Below are 15,365 nucleotides of genomic sequence, written 5' to 3' on the forward strand. Positions count from 1 at the left end.
GTCGGGCTCTGTGCTGACAGCTCAGAGCTTAGTGCCTGCTTTGGATTCTGTGTCTCCCTCTCTCTCTGTTCCTCCCCTATTTGTGCTCTCTCTTTTTCTCTCAAAAATAAATAAACATTTTAAAAAATTTAAAAAAGAAGAGTAGATATCCTTGTCTTATTCCTGATCTTAGAGGAAAAACTTTCAATTTTTTACCAGTTAAGTATGATGTTAGGTGTGGTCTTGGCATACATGGCTTTTATTATGTTGAAGTAATTTCTTTCTATTTCTGATTTGCTTAGTGTTTTTATCATGAAAATATGTTGAGTTTTATCAATTTTTTTTTTTTTAACTATTGAGATGCTCTTGTGGTTTCTGTCTTCTGTTCCATTAATGAAGTGTATTAGATGGATTTTTTTTTAACAAGACTTTTTTTTCTTTTAAGTTTATTTACTTATTTTGAGAGAGAGAGAGAGAGAGAGAGTGCAAGAGGGGTCGGGGCACAGAGAGAGAATCCCAAGCAGGCTCCGCACTGTCAGCACAGAGCCCAAACTCACAAATCGGGAGATCATGACCTGAGCCGAAACCAAGAGTCAGACACTTAATCAACTGAGCCATCTAGGTGTCCCTACATTGATTGATTTTTGTGTGTTGAGTCATCTTTGCATTCTAGAAATAAATCCAACTTAGTCATGGCGTATAGTCATTTTAATGTGCTGTTGAATTCCATTTACTGAGGATTTTGCATCAATGCTCATTGAGAATAATGGTCTGTAGTTTTATTTTTCTGTGGTACCTTTGTCTGGTTTTGGTTTCAGGGTAATGCTGGCCTCATAGAATGAGTTTGGAAGTGTTCCCTCCTCTTGAGTTATTTGGAATTGGTGTCAGTTCTTCTTTAACTGTTTGGTAGATTTCTCCAATGAAGCCATCTAGTCCTGAGTTTTTTGTTGTTGAGAGATTTTTGATTACTGAGTCAACCTTGTTATTTTATTATAGGTCTGTCCAGGTTTTTTCCTTTCATGACTCCATCTTCTTAGGTTGTATGTTTCTAGGAGTTATCTGTTTCTTCTAGCTTATCCAGTTTGTGCATATTGTTCATAAAGATCTCTTAAGATCCTTTTTATTTCTGTCATATTCATTGTAATGCCTCTTCTTTCATTTCTGATTTTTTTGTTATTTTGGTCTTCCCTCTTTTTCTTAGTCTAGCTAAGAGTTTGTCAGTTTTGTTGATGTTTATTTTTTTAAATTTATTTTTTAATGTTTATTTTTGAGAGACAGAGTGTGAGCGGGAGAGGGGCAGAGAGAGACAGACAGAATCTGAAGCAGGCTCCAGGCTCTAAGCTGTCAGCACAGAGCCCAATGCTGGGCTCAAACCCACAAACCATGACATCATGACATGAGCTGAAGTTGGACACTCAGCCTACTGAGCCACCAAGGCACCCCTAATTTTTTTTTTTAAAGTTTACTTATTTTTGAAAGAGACAGAGTGCAAGTGGGGGAGGGGCAGAGGGAGAAGGAGACAGAATCTGAAGCAGGCTCCAGGCTCTGAGCTGTCAGCACTCACAAACTGTGAGATTGTGACCTGAGCCGAAGTTGGATGCTTAACTGACTGAGCCACCCAGGTGCCCCAATTTTGTTGATCTTAAAACAAAACAAAACAAAAAAATACAAACTCTTAGTTTTGTTGATGGTTTTCCATTGTTTTTCTCTCCACTATTTTGTTTATTTGTGCTCTGCTCTTTATTATTTCCTTCCTTCTGCTAACTTTGGCTTTAGTTCTTTTCTTCTCCCTTGAGATATAAAGTTTGCTTACTTGAGATCGCTCTTCTTTTTTTAATTAGGTATTTATAGCTATAAAGTCCCTTCTCAGCTTGCCACATCCCATAAGTTTTGGTATGTTATTTTTTCATTTTCTTTTTTTAAGATGTACTTTTATTATTTATTTATTTATATTTTTTGCTGATTTTTAAAAAAGTTTATCCATTTTGAAAGAGAGTAAGCGGATTGGGGCAGAAAGAAAGGGGGACAGAGGATCCAAAGCAGGCTCTGTGCTGACAGCAGAGAGCATGATGCAGGCTCGAACTCACAAATTTGTGAGATTATGACCTGAGCTGAAGTCTGACTCTTAACCGACTGAACCACCCAAGCGCCTCATGTTTTTCATTTTCATTTGTCTCAATATTTTCTAATTTCCCTTGTGATTTCTTCTTTGTCCCATTGGTTATTCAGGAGTGTATTGTTTAATTTCCACATATTTGTAAATTTTCCGGTTTTCCTTCTGCTCTTGATTTCTTGTTTCATTCCATCATGGTCAGAAAAGATACTTGATGATTTCAGTCTTCCTAAATTTAAGACTTTAAATTTTTTCTCATGCTTTGTGGCCTAACACAAGTTCTGTCTTGGAGAATATTCCACGTGCACTTGAGCAGAATGAGTATTCTGCTGTTGTTGGATGGAGTGTTTTATAGTCCGTCACAGTCCGTCTGCAGTGTGATTCAAAACCTGTCTCCTTATTGATCTTCTGTCTGATCGCTGTATCCTAATTTGTTTTTATTCCGTGGTACAGATGGACCACAGTTTAACCATTCACCCAGTGAAGAACATCTGGGTTGTGTCTGTTTTTCTGCTGTTATAAATAAAGCTGCTATAAATATAAATTATAAAAATTTATAAATAAATTTTTATTTATTTTTGAGAGAGAGAGACAGAGTGTGAGCAGGGGAGGGGCAGAGAGAGAGGGAGACCCAGAATCTGAAGCAGGGCCTAGGTCGTGCTGAGCTGTCAGTACAGATCCCAGCATGGGGCTCAAACTCACAAACCGCGAGATCATGACCTGAGCCAAAGTCAGACGTTCAACTGACTAAGCCACCCAGGCGCCCCCAAAGCTACTATAAACATTTGTGAACAGGTTTTTGGGCAACCATAAATTTTTAGCTCTTTGGGAGAAATGCCCAGGAGTGCAGTTGCTGGATCATAAGGTAATTAGTTACATGTTTAATTTTATAGAAACTGCTAAACTGTTTTTTGTACAGTGTACCATTTTACATTCCTACTCACGATGTCTGAATAATCAAGTTTCTCCATATCCTCTCTAACTTTAGGTATTGTCACTATTTTTTATTTTAGCCATTCTCATAGGTGTGTAGTAATATCTCATTCTGCTTTTAATTTGTACTTTCCTCATGGGTAAAGATGTCAGACATCTTTTCATGGGCTTATTTGCCATCAGTATACTCTCCAGTCCTTTTTTCAATATCCAGTTTCAGATCCCATCCTATTTCTCAGCCTTAGTTGCTTTTTCAGAAGCTGTCATCCTCTAGGGAAGAGGGACAGTGCGCCCAACGGGGCCAAAGAGCAAACGTCAGAAGGACGGACAGTTTACCGATGCAGATGGATAGGTCTATGGGTCTGTGCGCAAGCAGGTTGTAACCTGTGGGTGACAGAGCTCTGTGCTACCCAGCCCGCCAGGCCACCTCCCAGCAGCGGCTCTCAGCAGTCTTTCTCAGCAAATCTAACCACTTTGTCTTTAGGGCTGAAGCCACTCCTCTAAGTGCAAGTGAGTTGTGCCAATGACATTTACTCCCTCATTGCCCACCCACCCTCCCACCCACTGTGTAATTCGTTCACGTTCCCTCTTAAAAAGAAAACAGGTGTCTGGGTAATTATAGGGGTAATCCTCCCCAGGTTACCTCTCCCTCTCCTCTTTCTCTCCCTTTCCCAGTCAGCCTCCCGGTGGGGGGCAGGCGGCACTCGGGGTGCTCAGGTCCCCAGCTGGAAGCAGAGTCAGTCACATCAGTGAAGCTCAAAGATTGAGGGAAGGTCAAAAAGGAAGTAGAAAGACACATCAGCTGGTCACCTGCACTGGCTGCCGTGCAGGGAAGGGAAGCCAGCCACCGGCCCTGTCCACTGCTGCCGGTCCCTGCCTTTGTCTCTCCCCCTCCCGCCCACTGGGGACTGTGGGAGCCTCCCATCCCCCAGGCAGGTGATGGGCCACCTTGAGGAGTGGTCTTGACCAAGGTAGGGGTAGAAGTCCAGTTTCCCCACTTTGCCTGTCTTGACACTGAGGTTACTCAGGCCTATTCCTTACTGCTGGACAGGAGTGAGACGTCTGGCTACCCACGTGCCCTCTGCTGCGACCACTGGAGTAAGTGGTGGCCTTGTTACTACTGGTTGGTTCTCAGAGTCCTCACTTTCTCCTAGGCTTTTCTCATTCCAGATGCATAGGATGAAAAAAGGCTCCCTACTGGCCCTTCTTTGATACCACCCCAGTGGATACTTGGGGTGCCTCATTACAGCCTGGCGAGTGTGTAAATCTAGACCTCCCACTGGCCTGGGGGGCACCTGGCCAGCTCAGTCCATAGAGCTTGTGACTCTTGATCTCAGGGTTATGAGTTCAAGTCCCACGTTGGGCATAGAGTTTACTTAAAAGAAGAGAGATGGGGGTGCCTGGGTGGCTCAGTCGATTAAGCGTCTGACTTCAGCTCAGGTCGTGATCTCACGGTCTGTGAGTTTGAGCCCTGTGTCAGGCTCTGTGCTAACAGCTCAGGGCCTGGAGCCTGCTTTGGATTCTGTGTCTCCCTCTCTCTCCGACCCTTCCCCGTTCATGCACTGTCTCTCTCTCAAAAAATAAATAAACATTAAAAAAAAAAAAAAAGAGAGAGAGATGATGGAGCAGCTAAAGATTTCGATGTGATCTCAGTGGCCTTTGAAGGCCACTCAGGCCACCCTTTGGAGATGGACCATTAAGAAATGAATGGGACACTTGGGTGGCTCAGTTGGTTAAGCATCTGACTTCGGCTCAGGTCATGATCTCCCGTTTCTTGGGTTTGAGCCCTGCATCGGGTGCTGACAGCTCAGAGCCTAGAGCCTGCTTGGGATTCTGTGTCTCCCTCTCTCCCTGCCCCTCCCCTGCTCACACCCTGTCTCTCTCAAAGATAAACAAACATTAAAAAAATCTAAGAAATGACTAACATAGGGGCACCTGGGTGGTTCAGTCGGTTGAGCATCCAGTTTCAGCTCAAGTCACGATCTCACAGTTTGTGGGTTCGAGCCCCACATTGACTCTCTGCTGGATGCTTCTTATAATTCAAGTAATCCCCCTTTTTGTCCCAAACTTTGTCTCACACACAGGCAGTTTTAGGGAGGAACCAAAGTTGACTTACTATGTGAGAAACTGGGCCATTAAGGTTTTATCAGCGTGGGAACTTTTTTCTTGTGGCCTCCTTACTTTAGTTGGGATTTATATACAGATTATCAACTTGCTGCACCGGGGCTGGTTCAAGTTCTAAAAAGATTAAAGAGCCCCTTATGTCCCCACTCTGGTCACCTCATTATTTCCGTCAAACGGACTTTCATCCCGCGGCCGCTGTGCTGATCCCTTCCCCAGAGACAGGGATCTGCTGTTCTCTGTCCTCCTTGACCTTCTGACCTTCACCCCCACTACTCTTGACTGGAGCAGGCCTAGGGGGTCACACAGGGGCAGCAGGCTTGGCCTCCAGAATCTTCCTCTGCTAGACAAACTTATAGGGAGTTTCTTCTCGTCCCAAGGACCACTGGCATCCTTGAACACCTGGCTATCACAGGGAGAGGGGTCCCGGGGTTGGGATCTGAAAGAGTGAGAAAAACTATGAAACGTTTAGATAACATGATAACAAAACGTCAAACATTTGATAGCAAGAGTAACTACTGTGACTAGGGGAGAAACCAGGACTAGGAAACCAAGTGTGTAACATAGGGTTAGTGCAACAGCGTTGAGTTTGTTTTTTAAAGGAGTAGAGTTTGATTAAAAGCTTGTATTTTGTTATTAAAATGGGAAAACTGGGCTCAGAAGAACGTGGTTAATTTTCAATGTTCCCCCCCGCCCCCAGCCGACCCCACAACTACTTGTTCCCTGGTGACTCAGTTTCGTCTGTTACCTTTTTGTAACTGATTGCTGTAGAATTCTTCCTTCCATTTGTTACTACATACGAAAAATGAGAATATGCTTTTTTGGGCTCCATTTCTTATGTATGTTTTTGTCCTAGAATCAATTTTTTTTTTAACTGAGGATATTATTTTTGTTTTGTTTTTTTAAAGAAGATACTGATTTTTTAAAATTCCTGTGTAGTTAAATATGGTGTTATATTAATTTCAGGTATACAATATAGCGATTCAACAAATCTGTACATGACTTAGTGATCATGATAAGTGTCCTTTTAATCCCCTTCACCTGTTTCACCCAGTGCCCACCCCCCCACCCCCCACCAGGAACCATTAGTTTTTTCTCTGTAGTTAAGAGGTTTTGGTTTGTCTCTTTCCTTCTTTGTTCGTTTGTTTTGTGGATGATATTATTTTTTACTTATATGTCTCAGTGCTTGAAATGAGGTAATGGATCGTGTTTTATAAATTGCCAAGTGGTAGAACAATCTAATCATTGCTTGAGAATAAACAGTAAATTGTTTTCCTTTTTTTTAATCACGGAAATAGTTTACAAGACTGTTTCTTGGAAGAGTAAGTGATGACCTTGTGGTTTGAGCTTTGTCATTTTTAACGTTCCCTTGGTGGCTTCCAGACATAACGACATACCCCAAAGAAGGGGAAGAATTCTCCCAAGAACATTCCATGGTCTGATCTCGATTTTAAAATAGTTCTAAGTGTAATAGGAAAAAACATTAAACATTCATCAAAAATAATGTAATATATTTATACAGGGCAAGCTCAGAACTCAAGACTCACAGAGAATCAGGCATACAACTCAGAGGTGGCCAGAGGAAGACAATGGCCCTTGGTTAAGACCACTTCTCACCATAAGTTAACTAAGTTGGGTTTAAATTTAAAAACAAAAAAACAAAAAAAAAAACCCAACTTCATGAAACTATTTAAAAAAAAAAGACCACTCCTCAAGGTGGCCCATCACCTGCCTGGGGGATGGGAGGCTCCCACAGTCCCCAGTGGGCGGGAGGGGGAGAGACAAAGGCAGGGACCGGCAGCAGTGGACAGGGCCGGTGGCTGGCTTCCCTTCCCTGCACGGCAGCCAGTGCAGGTGACCAGCTGATGCGTCTTTCTACTTCCTTTTTGACCTTCCCTCAATCTTTGAGCTTCACTGATGTGACTGACTCTGCTTCCAGCTGGGGACCTGAGCACCCCGAGTGCCGCCTGCCCCCCACCGGGAGGCTGACTGGGAAAGGGAGAGAAAGAGGAGAGGGAGAGGTAACCTGGGGAGGATTACCCCTATAATTACCCAGACACCTGTTTTCTTTTTAAGAGGGAACGTGAACGAATTACACAGTGGGTGGGAGGGTGGGTGGGCAATGAGGGAGTAAATGTCATTGGCACAACTCACTTGCACTTAGAGGAGTGGCTTCAGCCCTAAAGACAAAGTGGTTAGATTTGCTGAGAAAGACTGCTGAGAGCCGCTGCTGAGAGGTGGCCTGGCGGGCTGGGTAGCACAGAGCTCTGTCACCCACAGGTTACAACCTGCTTGCGCACAGACCCATAGACCTATCCATCTGCATCGGTAAACTGTCTGTCCTTCTGACGTTTGCTCTTTGGCCCCGTTGGGCGCACTGTCCCTCTTCCCTAGAGGATGGCAGCTTCTGGAAAAGCAACTGAGCCTGAGAAACAAGGTTGATCTGGGCCCAGGAGGCTGGGCTGCCATTTCCCTGGCACACCCCTGGGAGGTCCTGCCACCCTGTAGGGTACCCTGTGACCCCGTAGGAGCAGAGAGGGTGCAGCAAATTGATCCCTTTGGCAATTGCCCTTCACTTCCCTCACACCGGCTGAGCCCTGGCCCTGTGCCATGCACTGATCAGGGTCAAGAACGTACTGGTGAACAAGACCGACCAAGGCCCTGTCCTCATGGGGCTCACTGTCTAGGGGGAGAGGGACAATAAGGAAACAGATGCATGTAGGATTCATAGGACGAGGGTGAGAAATAAAGTGGGGTAAGATGCCGTAGAGTGAAGACGGTGACCGCGGGGGTGGGCGGGTTTTCAGTTGGGGACCGGGAGCCCTCTCTGAGGAGGGACATCTGAGCAGAGACAGGAGGGAAACATGGCAGCCATGTGGCGATCTGGAGGGAGAGCACTCCAGGCACCGGGAGCAGTAAGTGCAGAGGGTCTAAGGCTGCCGTGTCCTGGAAACAGCGTGGAGGCTGGTGTGACTAGAGCCGAGCGAGCAAGGGGTGGCAGGCCGTGTGCTTGCAGAGGCGAGCAGATCACATCCTCCAGGGCCTTTCAACTTTACGTAATGAATGTTTATGCCAAAGAAGATGAATTTGATTAAACTTGTATTTTGTTGTTAGAACTGTAAATATTTGGTTCTAAGTCAGATGAGACGCTTGGAGCCACATCACAACACCGTGCAGTTCTTGTGTTTAATACATCACGTGGCCTCTGTTTGGAAATAAGACTGTCCCAGGCAGAGGATGGCAGTGCAGGGGCCAGTGATGAGGGTGGTCCATGGTGCCGGTCGGTGGCGGTGGCTTGGACACGCGGCGGAGGTGGGGGGTGCTGAGGAGGGGGGTCGGGACAGACTTTGCAGGTAGAGCTGACTAGGGTCTCCCTCCCTGTTACCCCTTCTGACACCAGGCAGCAGAGACTTCTCACTGGACAGGCGTTGGGGGGAAGCAGCCCCAGCTCGACCTGTCCTGTCCTGGGGAGCCATCCTATCCTGTCCTGGGGAGGCGTCCTGTCCCGGGGAGCCATCCTGTCCCAGGGAGCCATCCTTTCCTGCCCTGGGGAACCGAGCTCAGGCCTCAGCCCCTCCCTCACATTGGAACAGCACTTTATTGAGAAGAATTTATGAGGCCTGTACTGAGGGGACCCAGCTGAGCTTTCAATGGTCAGGTTGTGGTTGACATTTTTTCTCCTCTAAATTTTCTTTAGACATATGTTGTTTATGTAATTAAGAAAGAAGCAGAGCTTTCCCATTCCATGGGATTAGGCCAAATAGTAATTGAATTACTGAAACTCTTTGAGAAGATAGCCTCTTACTGCCTTGAAGCAGTACCAGCTCTGAATATACACACCTCATACTACTGGTGGGAAGTCTGCGGCTGAGTTAAGAGAGGGCTTTGTCCAATGGGATCCTTTCTATCTACTCTTTGATTCAGGGGTGTCTTCACTTGGAAAGGGGTGCCTCGTGATTTTTTTCTAACTTCTGACATGTCCTAATAAATTTCCAAACATTCTTTACAGCTTAGACCATTCTCAGCCTCCAAGCGGACTCGTCATCGACAAAGAATCTGAAGTTTACAAGATGCTCCAAGAGAAACAGGAGTTAAATGAGCCCCCCAAGCAGTCCACCTCATTCCTGGTTTTGCAGGAAATCCTGGAGTCTGAGGAGAAAGGTAATCAACCCTGAGTGCATGCGTGTGGTCAGAGGCTCTTGGGCAAGGCCTGGGTGAGGGTCCATTGTGGCTGAAACAAAGGGACTACAGTCTTGAGTTGGTGAAAGGGGCACGGTGTGCTTTGGAAAGCATGGCTTTTAAAATGCCGAGGGGCTCCTGGGTGGCCATTCGGTTGAGCGTCCAACTCTTGGTTCCAGCTCAGGTCATGATCTCACAGTTCATCGGTTCGAGCCCCACCTTGGGCTCTGTGCTGACAGTGCAGAGCCTGCTTGGGATTTCTCTTTCCCCCCACCCTGCCCCTCCCCACCTTGCTCTCGCTCTCTCAAAAAATAAATAAACATTAAAAAATTAATTAAAAAAATGCTAAAAGCTCTGAGAGAGGGGTCCCTGGGTGGCTTAGTTGGTTGAGTGTCCGATTTTGTCTTGGGTCATGATCTCGCGGTTCGCGAGTTCAAGCCCCGTGTCAGACTCTGTGCTGACAGCTCGGAGCCTGGAGCCTGCTTCGGATTCTGTGTCTCCCTCTCTCTCTGCCCCTCCCCCACTCGCAGTCTGTCTCTCTGTCTCTCAAAAATAAATAAACGTTAATAAATAAATAAATAAATAGATAAATAAATAAAAGCTCTGAGAGAGAGCGAGAGAGAATGCATGAGCTCCCAAGCACACCTGGCCAGGTGTTCTCTGTCACATGAGCTTTAGGAGGCTGACGTCAGGGTGAGCTTGACTGTTGTGGGAACCTGTTCTCCTTTCCCTTGGCCATTTGTTGGGCTTGAGCCCATGCTGCTGCGGTGGCTGACACATGTGACTGGGTGAAGGCCGCGAGCCGTGACAAGCAGAATGAAAAGGAAGCAGCAACACGGAGCTGGGTGCTGGGCTTTCACTCTGGGGCGGTGCATTTGTTCTTGCTTTAGGGTAGGTGGACTCCCGAGAGCCAGAGAGCCCCGGTTTGGCCCCATCCTCCCCGAGTGACCTTAGACAAGTCTCCGAACCTTTCCAGGCCTGTTTTCTCATCTGTCAGTCGGGGACAGAAGCCCTCTCGTCTAAGGCCGGTGTGAGGATCCAATGTCATAAACCGCACAGACACCTGCTACATGACTGGCATGCAGTGGGTGCTTCGTGCCCATGATTCTGTTTGCAAACCTCATCAGCAGGTGCCAGGCCAGCCTTAGCTTGTCCAGGGAGCGAGCTCTGATGCCTGAGGACCCAGGGCCACCCGTGTGGCTCTGCAGGCCTTGGGAGACAGCCTTTGCATTGCAGACGTCATAGACTGTATATACAGACAGCTTTCAAGCAAGGACTAAAGCTATCTTTAACAATTACAGCCTATTATGAGAAGGCTTGGACAGATGGTGTCGCTGGCAAACGGGTGCTTTTTCTTCTTTCTCACGAAGGTGACCTGGGAGCCGCAGCCCCTGCCCCGCCCACCTCCCTGGTGGTTATTCACAAGCACTTTCTGATTCTCCTGTCAGCCTAGCCATGAATGACTTTTCTGGAGGCTTGGGTTTTGCACCCCTTCCTGATCTCTGTGCTGCCCAGCCCCCCACACTCTGTCTCCCCTGCTTTCCCTGAGGCTCAGATGTCGCTGGAGCCCTGCTTTCCGTTGGTCTCTCTTCTTCTCCCCCCACCCCCACCCCATGTGTCCACCTGTGAAGAGAGAGTTGGTGATGCTGACGGTGAAACTGGCTTTACCGGCCCGAGGGAATGACTTGCCTGTTCAGAGCTGAGCACCCTCTGTAAGAGTAACTTCCCTCCCCCAGAACCCCCAGCCCCAAATGCAGGTGTGGCTTCTTGGGAGTCCTGCCTGAGCTGAAAGTTCCCTACTGAACAAACCCAAACCCAGGCTTCCTCCCCATTTGGGTGGGTTCTTTCCCGAAATTGGTAATTTACAAGCACAGGAAGTTAGGGGGGAAAGTTCTCCTATTATGCTAAAAGGGTATTGTTTTACCAGCAGTTTCCCCCTTTGCTTGTTGTACCTGTGCATTTTGGAAGGAATGAGTCATATTCTGTATTAAGTTCCAGTATTAGGGCCAACTGACAAGTGACTTGGGGACCAACCCTAGAGAATGACAGTTTTGTCAAAACATGAGAAACCACAATTTATTCTACTCTCTGAGTAAGTGGGTGCAAACCCCTTCAGTTAAGAGAGGAAAAGTTAGTCCATTCCAGCCCAGACAAAGACCTAGATAGACACTGCAGAACTCATCTAGTCAAACGCCCTCATGTCCCAGAGAAGGACCTAAAGCCCAGCCTCACTCCTGGTGTGTCAGCTCCATTGCTCATCATGATCTGGACTCCTTCCATGCAGTGGCTTCCATTCTCAAGGTTACCTCATGGCCCTAGTTGGCAGCTGGTGCTCCAGCCAGCACACCCACATCCAGGCACCATGGAGGAAGAAGGGCTAAGTGGAGGCTCCTCCTTTCCGACAAGCCAGCTTTTTCTTTTCCAGAAGTCCCACACTAGTATTCCATTTCATTTGACCAGAATTTAGTGACATGACCACATCTCGTAGCAGGAGAATCAGAATTATAGTTCTTTCCTTCCTGCGATGGTTATTCTTTTGCCTCAAAGAAAATAAAAATTCAGTCTCTCCCATATCTCTTAATTATGTACTTGAATTAAATTTTCACTGAACGAAACACCATCAGTTCTAATTCATACATCCACTGCATTCAGAAGGCTCTCGGGAGGGAGCTCAAATGCCATCTTTTATCTGAGATGAAATGGTCAGAGCTCAGGGAAGTGAGGGCTCCTCTCATTCGAGAAGGCTTGGGGTTCAGAAAGCAGTGCCGCCCTACCAGCACTGGCGTCCAGGCCCTGCCTGTGACCCGCCTTGAGACCACAGGCAGGTTGTCCATCTCTCCAAGCCCTGGTTTCTGCACATGTCCAGGGAGGCTGATAATGGCTACTTCACAGATGGTCTAAAGCGTTAAAGGAAATGGTGCATGTCAGGTGCCAGGCCCTCCATCAGCGAGGCCCTCGTGGGAGGCTTGGCTGCGGTAGGGTTTGGTGATAAGCCTCCAAAAGATTCGCTGTGGGTCTTCTCATTTTGGGTGAAATTCAGCCTCTGAAGTACGAGAAAGGGTCCTGGGTTTCTCAGACTTCATCTTGCCCTGGATCAGATTCCAAATTTGCAGGGAGAAGGAGGATTTCCTTTTTTTTTTTGTTAAACTGTGAACTGCAGCTGACACAAGATGTACTGTCTGAACCATATTTAAGTGTACGCGGTGCGATTAGCTGCATCCATCCTGTTGGGTTGCCATCAGCACCACCCATCCACAGGAGCCCCTCTTGTAAAACTGAAGCTTGGAACCCGTTCCGCGCTGCCTCCTCATCGCGCCCTCCCCCAGCCTTTGGACACCACCGTTGTACCTTCTGTTTGCATGAATCTGACTACTTCAGGCACTTCCTATGAGTGGAATCCTACAGTATTTGTCTTTTGTGACTGGCTTCTCTCACTTAGCATAACGTCCTCAGGGTTCACGTGTGTTGTAGCGGGTGTCAGCATTTCCTTCCTTTTTAAGGCTGAGCTTTCTACGGTATGTATGCAGCGAATCTTGTTTATCATCCATCTGTCCACTTAAGAGGACTTGAAATGAGAGGAGACTTGGAAGGAGGCATCAAGGACTGAGAAAGTACAGTGGGCACCAGAGGCTTCAAGATGAGAAAGCTGGAGATTTGCTCAGGAAGTGTCCAGGTGCTAGGTTAAGGACCATGAATTTGGTTCTTTGGAAATGTGGAGCCATGGAAGGTGGTTGAGCAGTGAAGTGGATAGAAAAAAAAGCTGTGCTTTTACTCAACCCATTTTCACTTTTTTTCCAGAAAGCTTGGACAATGCCAGTTTCACTGGAAGAAGAGAAATTTGGAAATTTTTATAGCTTACCAGAGTCCAAAGGGAGCTAATATTTTTACCGTAAGCTGGTTGAAAAAGACAAAGTGAAATTTCTTTGAGTTTGCAGTGCTGGCTGGATAAGTGAGAGAAGAAGATGGAGCCAGCAGATGGTGCTGCAGGGTTGAACAACCCTGAAGGCTGGCTTTGTCCCGCACACAGCTGCCTCTCCTCCCCCTGTGCTGTTTCCGCCCTTTGCCCCTCCCTCCCTCCTTTCCCCCCTCCCCCGAACTTCCTTCCTTTTTTTATTTTTTTAAGTTCTCTCTATACCCAACCTGGGGCTCGAACTCATGACCTTGACATCCAGAGTCCCATGTTCTACTGACCGAGTCAGCAGACGGAATGCATTATGTGAAAAACAGCCCCATCGTGTGAGACCATGACCTCACTGAACTGGTTCCCTGGGCACAGTTTCCCTTCCAAGCCATTGGGGTGCACAGAGACACCGCATGTCCTTCCTTCACAGGGTAGGCGGCAGCCCGGGTGGCTCTAGCAATGGGCCCGCAGATGAGGGAGAAGCCTCTTTGGGATGCTTAGGGGTATGAAGCTGGCCACCCAGGCCCTTCTGAGATCCCCAGAGGGAGCCAGGACTAGAGTGACAGGAGGGAGGCTTTGCCTTGGGTACAGAATTTAAGGGAGCACCACAAAAACTCAACAGCCAAGACAAAAATTATACTTTAATGCAATATTTTTTAAAATCACAATTAATGCAGAAAGTATAATAAAGTCAGGACTGTGGCCAAGGAAGGAGGAAGGTTTGGAAAGGCACAAGGGGACTTTGGACTTAGGATAAGCAAAGTGCCAAAGGCCGCTAATGGGGCAGCACCAAGCCTTCCCGAAGCCTATTTGTAGAGCTTATGGCTGAAAACAGCGGAAACCCTGGAGCCTCCTAACATCTGCCCCTTCTCATGTGTTGCCAGCTGGACATCTGTGTTGATCAGTTCCCGGCACTGATGGGGGAACCCCGAGAGACCATGCCATCAACACCCATGATGGGGCCTTTAAGACAGGCTGCTTTCAAATATTCCCTCTTGCTGTTCTCTGTAAGGTGACAAAATATCCCAGGCTAGCTGTCAGGCTGCATCAGCCAGCAGTGGGCTGCAGCAACCAATGCATTTCTTGTTCCTGTTACAGGAGGGCTGCTGGCTGGGCCCGGCCTGGCTCCAGGAGTCCTCCCATCCCAGAGCCCAGCAGGGGGAGGTGTCACTCTCTGGAGCTTGCCGTTTTTAGGGCAGAGGCCGGAAGCTCCATGGGGACAGGACCAAACCACCCAAATGCACCTCATGCTTCTCCCAGAACAGGGCTCACATCTCACATTTCCCTTGGCCGGAGCAAGTCATGTGGCCAAACCCGAGGCCCATGGGATATACTCCACGGAGAGTGGGGTTTCTCGGTTTGGTGCTGTTGACATTTGGGGCCAGATAAATCCTTGTGGTGGGGCTGTTGTGTGCATTTTAGGACAGTTAGCAGCATCTCTGGCCTGGACCCATTGGATGCCAGAAGCACTGCCCTCCAGTTGTGATGAGCAAAACTGATCCCTAGAGGACAGAATCAGCCCCCCCCCCCCCCCCCCCGCCCAGTAGAGATCTACTGACCTAGATGCATGGTAAGGGTAGGGAGGGTATAGATAATTGTAAGAAAATAAACAGCCTACCATCCCAGCCAGTTATAAATGCCCCGTACTTGAATTCCTCTCAATTTTTGGTTCAGAAGCACCAGTCAATATGTGGGGACTCATTTTCTAAAAGGACGAGAGAAACAGGGCCCTCATTTGTCAGCTCAGGATTGCCCAGCCTGGCTACAGCTATAGGATGACTCTTACCTCCTCACCTTACATGAGAACCATTTTTTTTTCTTTTCTTTTCTTTCTTTTTTTTTTTTTTTTTTTGCTCTTGTGTGGTTCTCAAAGTGTGGTTCCTGGACCAGCAGCATCAGCAGCAGCACCAGCGAGCTTGTTAGAAATGCAAATTCTTAGGCCCTACCCCAGGCCTACTGACTTAGAAACTCGGCATGGGACCCAGCGAGCTGCATTTTAGTGAGTTCTCCAGATCACTCTGATGCACAGTAAAATTTGAGAAGAGCTGCTTTAGTCTGAAGAAGTGGGTTTTAACCAGGGACATATAGAGTAGGATCTCCTGGGGCCCCTGCACCTGGAGATGTTTGGTCAGCAGCTCT

At 47.3% G+C, this 15,365-nt stretch overlaps 1 protein-coding gene across 1 annotated transcript in view; it reads left to right on the top strand.

Annotated features, from left to right (window-relative positions):
- The window catches only part of PDLIM1 (PDZ and LIM domain 1), a 48,968-nt gene that overhangs the window by 31,367 nt on the left and 2,236 nt on the right, over positions 1-15,365 (top strand). The window contains exon 5 of the mRNA XM_078434617.2: positions 9,156-9,307. Within this exon, the coding sequence (XP_078290743.1) occupies positions 9,156-9,307 (152 nt within the window). The remainder of the gene's footprint in view (positions 1-9,155; positions 9,308-15,365) is intronic.

The sequence above is a fragment of the Panthera onca genome, chromosome D2 (genome assembly GCF_046562875.1).
Source record: "Panthera onca isolate mPanOnc1 chromosome D2, mPanOnc1 haplotype 2, whole genome shotgun sequence".
NCBI lineage: Eukaryota > Metazoa > Chordata > Mammalia > Carnivora > Felidae > Panthera > Panthera onca.